The sequence below is a fragment of the Dasypus novemcinctus genome, chromosome 15 (genome assembly GCF_030445035.2).
Source record: "Dasypus novemcinctus isolate mDasNov1 chromosome 15, mDasNov1.1.hap2, whole genome shotgun sequence".
NCBI classification, from domain to species: domain Eukaryota; kingdom Metazoa; phylum Chordata; class Mammalia; order Cingulata; family Dasypodidae; genus Dasypus; species Dasypus novemcinctus.
In genome coordinates this window covers 27,840,361-27,846,360 of record NC_080687.1, presented here as the reverse complement: position 1 = coordinate 27,846,360, position 6,000 = coordinate 27,840,361, and the positions used below count along the sequence as shown (strand labels likewise).

Below are 6,000 nucleotides of genomic sequence, written 5' to 3'. Positions count from 1 at the left end.
CAACTCTGTACCCTATTAAGCATTAATTTCTCATTCTCACTTCTCCTCCCTCCCCTGGTAACCTGTAACCCTCTGTCTCTATAAATTTGCATATTGTAGTTTTTTTTTATATAAGCGAGATCGTACAATATTTGCCCTTTTGTGTCTGGCTTCTGAAACACACCAATTCTTTCACTTACTAGGGGTATAAACTTGAGCAAGTCACTCTTGTCTGGCAAATCTGGCTTGCTTCAGGGGTCTTTCCTAACCTTCCTAACATAACATATCCTTTATGGTAAGATTAGCAGGAGATAATGTAGATAGAGGTCTTAGCACTTTTCATTAACTAGTTGGTGCTTCTACCAAGACTAGCACTCTTCCGGTGGCAGATCACTGCAAAAGTCTAATGAAGTACTCCTCTGTGGGCGGGGCTCTGTTTAAAAAGCTTCCCAGGAATTCTATCAGTCTTCAAACCCAGAAGACAACACTCCCAGCAACAGGTTAAAAGCCCTTAAGGCACATGGTCACCTTCTCTAGGAAGGCGAACACATTCACTGCTGGCTTCTGGCTTGCCTTAATCCAGTATCACCAAACCTGCTTTCATCAATGTTAAATTTTTACAAAGAATACTTGACACTTTCCTTCCTTCGGAGATTATTCTGTGAAGAAAAACAAGGTCGTGGCTTGCTTGAATGGAAACTAGATCAATTTGGAATTAGTCATTAAGATGAAAGTAGGTTTCTCTCCTTTTCCTCTCACAGCTAAGTGCTGGTTTTCAAACCATGCAAATCAGGTGAAAGTTGAAACATTTTCTGTTCAGAATGGTTAGGAATTTATAAAACTTTATTAAAAAATATTATGTGAAATGCAAGTTAAGTAGTTTTACGGGAAACTAATAGGGTCATGCCCTTAGCAAAACTAAATATTCACATTATGTGCAGGTCCGAATTTGAAAAGCATAGACACAAAGGTCTAAAGGACAGAAGTCTCTGGATAACTGCAATTAGAGAGAAAAAGAGTAAAAAGGAGGCAAACTAAATTAAAAAAGAAAAAAAAAGAAATGAAAAGAAAACAAGAAGAAAAGGAAAATACTTTGAAGGCACTTTTTCCATAGGAAAAAAATATTTTATTTTTTTAAGAACAAATTCAGTTTGAAACAGACGTGGAATGTGACTTCACGGATTTCATTTCTGGGGGCTAACTGCAATGTGGAACTAAAGCAGATTTAAAACCTATGACAGGCTATTAAAATAAAACAAAGAAAGAAAAAATATTTATAACTCAAGCATAATACTGTGTTACTTACAAATTGGACAAAGAAATTTTAAATAAATATTCATGGTACATAATTACGGCACAAATATGCAGCAATTTGGCAACCTTTTATACCATTTTTTCCTCATTACAGTGCAAAGGGGAATGACACTGCCTTTAAACAAGCTGTAGCTAAATACATTGCAAAATTCAGATTTTATACAAAACATCTTGCTTAGACTTTATAAAAAACCAACATTGCTCTATGTACACAATCTGGGTAAGAAAAGCCATTTCTGTCTTGTTTTCATGTGTATTTTTATTAAAAAGGTGAATAAGGCTACTGTAACACCCCAAATCCATATACAGTAAAATCTGAACCTATTTACAGCATCTTCACTTAGACATGATGGTGCAAATTCCAAAGTCAGGTGACTAGGGATGATAATACAAGCAAGGCATTTACAGTAACTTTCCAAAGCTGAACCAACTTCAAATAAAGGGACAGTTGGTAGATTGTCATATTCTGCACCAGACACAAAACAGACGCACAGTACACATTTCAACTGGTTGCAGGTACTCTTCATCAATTCATCCGATTTTTCACAGTTTAGTATGTAACCAAAATGTAGCCAACCGATGATAACATACATTTGATTTCATTAAAATCAGACTATTTATTTTCCCCCTTCTCACTCCTCTCCCCATCCTTAAAGTAATTTTTGATGGCTTACAAGAAAATCTTGTATGAATGCACATAAAGGAGAGGTTGGGGTGATGGAATTACATATGTACTGTGGTTGGTCACCATGGCAACTTTCCACAGAAATATGATATAGATATATATAATATATATTGTAGATATATATTATACATATATGTACACGTCTACTACACACCCACTCATACATACACACACGCACTTTGGACCAACATCATTTTCAGGTTCAGGAAATTGAGAATACTAATTTCTGTGACAACTCATTTTTGCAGGTACTCACCGGAGGTCTGAGAACCTTAAAATGCTGTTGCTACATTTTTTTTCTCCCAATTCAGAAAGCAAAGTGTTACCATAGCAACAGGACTATGTTAAAGATGTCTATTTTGCATAGCACACAAAAAGTAGGTTTCCTGTTTACTTTTTTTTTTCCCCCAGAAGAGAGGGAGAGGGGGGGAAGGAGAGGAGGAGGGAGCAAAAGCTAAACTTTCAACTGAAACCCCCTCAATGTGACCTGCTGGATTCTAGCGAACACTTCAGCCCATAAGGCAAGGGAAAACACAACACAGAAAATAAATGCCGGAACATCTTGTCATTGTTAAATATATGATGCAGTAACATCGATTTCCTGGTATTTTGGGGCTTGTATTTCCTAGTCCACTGTTACGTGAGATGCCTTCAGAGGACTTTGTTATTTTTGTATTTGCTCTCATTATTGTTATTTTTGGAGTGGTGTTGTTTTTCCCAAAAGTAGCTGTCCAATTTTTTTTTTTTTTTAAACGCACTGAGAGTTGGGACCACTTAATTGCCACAAACGAATTTCACATCTTCTGGTGTGTACTCTGTGCAATCTTAAAATATATATTAGTAAAAATCTTTCATTTTATATCCCTTGTGTTCTATATACCTATTATAAATAAGTCCTATCTTCCTTCTCCCCCTTAACACCATAATTTATTTCAGTCTTAAGGACTCTAAGAGGTTTGCCATATGTGCTTTACTTTGAAACAGCGCGCTGGGGAGCTGCGGCGTCAGTCCTAGTACCTACCCTGCAGCCCCGAGCAGCGCGGACAGCACCGCCATAAACCAAAGTGTCATAAGGCTCAATCTTGGGAGGAGGGGTGGGGGCGGGCGGGGGCAGAGGGGTGGGATGGGGGAATCTGACCTACCTTTCATATATGAGAATTCTTTAATAATGTCAATGATGATGGAATTACAGCCGGTTTGACCTTTGGCTTTTAAACTTCTAGGTCAGATTTGGCTCTCTGCTATTCTCCTAAATGCTTTCCCTGTGTTTAATAAAATGTGATAAGTATAGCAGCTGAGTCTGCTTAAAAAATCATCCAAGCAGACTGACTTTCCTACAGCTTCAAGCGCTGTATATCTTATTGCCAGTACCACAACAGTCCTGCCCGAATATATCAACAGCGGCCTACTTTCTCTCTTCCCTCCAAGCCTGTTCCTTTACCAACACCCCACCTTTGTTTCACCAAACAAAGAGGTATACTGTTTTTTCTGCACATCGCTATTTGATAACAGTGAACTCCTTCAAAGGCATCCTCATCCACTATATGTGTTGTTTTGTCTCCTACTTGCCTCTTGAATCTCAGCAAAACCAAAGTGCTGTGGTACCTATTTTTTTTCTTCCCAACTTTGTTTCAGAGGCAGCAGCATTGAACTGCAACTGCAGTCAGCCCTTTCGCCCGTCCCACCCCGATCCATGAACTTCTAGTCTTCCCAGGCTGACAGCCTAGATTCTGGCTGGAAGGCTCCTTATTAGCAAATACAATTTCTATAAATGTATTACCCATCCAACTGGAGCTGTTGTTGCAAGTGGATGGAGTAGGGAACTCCATACATTAATGTTCCAGTAATGATGCGGGGTGCAGAGTGAAAGGGAATCTCGGGTGAAGTACTGCAGAGCCCTGGATAACAGGAGGAGTGTAACAGTGATGGACTAAAAGCTAGAGATATTTAAAAGCCTTACTTAGCAGAGGTCTGTGTGACAAGTCCAGTGTGCACCGTGAGCGATACACACACCGAGGCAGAAGACCGCATTTCCAAGCGTGGCATCCTAGGGCACCTTCCCAGGATGCTCACAGCTCTCTTGTCCACAAATCACTCTGTCTTCCCTTGGCTTTTGTATATGCCTGAATTACTGCAGCACATGGCTTAGAGGATGATACATGTAACAAGAGTACAGCAATCTGAATGGGTATCTTCTACACACAGTCTTCCAGCTTTCAGTGAGTATTTTTACTCACCAAGGCTGAAATTCTACAGACTAGGTAAGCTGTCCAGCTCAACAAGGCTCTTCTGAGGAGTGTTCCCTCTCCCCCACTGTGCTTCAGTCAATCCTAGAGCACAAGGTGTCATCAAACCCTCAACGGGAAGCATCCAAACAGTAAGTTTCCTCTGGGAAAGCAAAGGTACCGCCAGCGTTCTCTCAGACCTTGTAGTAAATGTTTGCTGGACTCTGAGGAGGCATCTCTTGGACTATGTACACTGGATGCCCATAATCCCCGCTAACTTTTTCATAGTGAGGGCAGAAAACACTGTCTGCAGTCCTTAATGGGATGATAATGTCACTGGGCTCAGAGCCATTGTTGTTGCCACTGCGCTTCGGTGTGGCTAACGTACTGAGTGACAGTGTGGTCGTGTGCTGTGGTGAATGCTTCCGGTGTCTTCTCCGGTATTTCAGTAAGAGAACCACCAGGGTGATGATAATGACAATGAAGATGATGCATCCTGAAGCAATCCCTGCAAATAAGGCCACTTCGGAACCAAGGATATTGTTACCAGAATGTCCGGCACTGTTGCCATCGGTGCTAGAACCTACAGAGATTCCAAAAAAAAAAGACAAAGAAGAAGAAGAAAAAAGTTATCATTGTCCTGAGTGCTGACAGGCTATTTTTATGACTCTTAAAAGTGTGAAAACTAAGCAGGACCAAAGATTTAACTGGCAAGCTAAACTTTGACAAACCAATTATCTCATTCAATAGCTAAAAGCAAATGGCAGAAGTCAGCAATCAATATGAAACAAGATGTAGTGTCTCCAGGTCTGACTTTTATGCTGCTCCCAAACCACACCGTTTTCTTTTCATACAACATCATCCATCAACAGCACGGACTGGCTGTGACAGCCAGCCCTTGATCTTGCCTCATCTTTTAACCCATGCTGGCTAGCTTGAGGCAATGGCAGGGAGTGAAAAAGGAAATGGCCAATTCTGCAGGTCAGTGTTTATGTTGTACTCCTCTTCCGCTTTACTTTAGACGTGTCGATGTCGTGTGAATCTTCAAACAGCCTGACTTCTTAAGGAAAGCCCTGCCTACTGGCAGAATAGCAAAAGAACGTGGAAGGAGTGATGGGACCTGGGAAAATGTTCAACTCGTAACTTGTTTCAATTATTTGATTTACACTTAAAATATATTTGGAAGGCAGCAGAAACTCTCACACTGAACAGACTGCCAACCCAAATGTTAAGCACTAAAAAATTGCCTGGCATCATTTTTTTTATCCATTTATCAGTTTGTCACAAGAATTTGACACATTTTGTCATTGAAAGTTAGAAATAACAACTTCCCTCCTTGTCGTCTGGAAAGAGATGTAATATGGCTGCAGATGCTAAATTTACACGACTATCAACCAGGCATACAGATCCCTAATACAAAACTGCTGACGTCTGCTCAACAACTACTATATGAAAAATTCATTAGCATGGTAACAAATACATAGCTATTTGTTCAAAGACTGTTAAGAAAATGAAGCTAAATGACAGCCAATTTTATCTGGTATTCTAAACTTCTGTCAGGAATCAGTCTAATATTTTATTTTTCACTGAAAATGTGAAAAGTTTTTGATGATAACCATCTGAAAAAAAGCGCAATTATGAAATATTTGAAATGGTACCATCTCAAATTTAGAAGAGGATCAATTAGGATCTTTGTGGATTAGATATAATTAGATGAGCAATTAGAACATTAATTATATATACATTAACATCGGCTTTAAGCTGGTATTGAGAACCAGCTTGGTAAACCAGCCAAGG

At 39.6% G+C, this 6,000-nt stretch overlaps 1 protein-coding gene across 1 annotated transcript in view; it reads right to left on the bottom strand.

Annotated features, from left to right (window-relative positions):
* Positions 1 to 1,082: 1,082 nt before the first annotated feature.
* Positions 1,083 to 6,000, bottom strand: part of EFNB2 (ephrin B2) — a 46,079-nt gene continuing 41,161 nt past the window's right edge. The window contains exon 5 of the mRNA XM_004458376.5: positions 1,083 to 4,786. Coding sequence (XP_004458433.1) covers positions 4,398 to 4,786 — 389 coding nt within the window. The 3' untranslated portion in view covers positions 1,083 to 4,397. The remainder of the gene's footprint in view (positions 4,787 to 6,000) is intronic.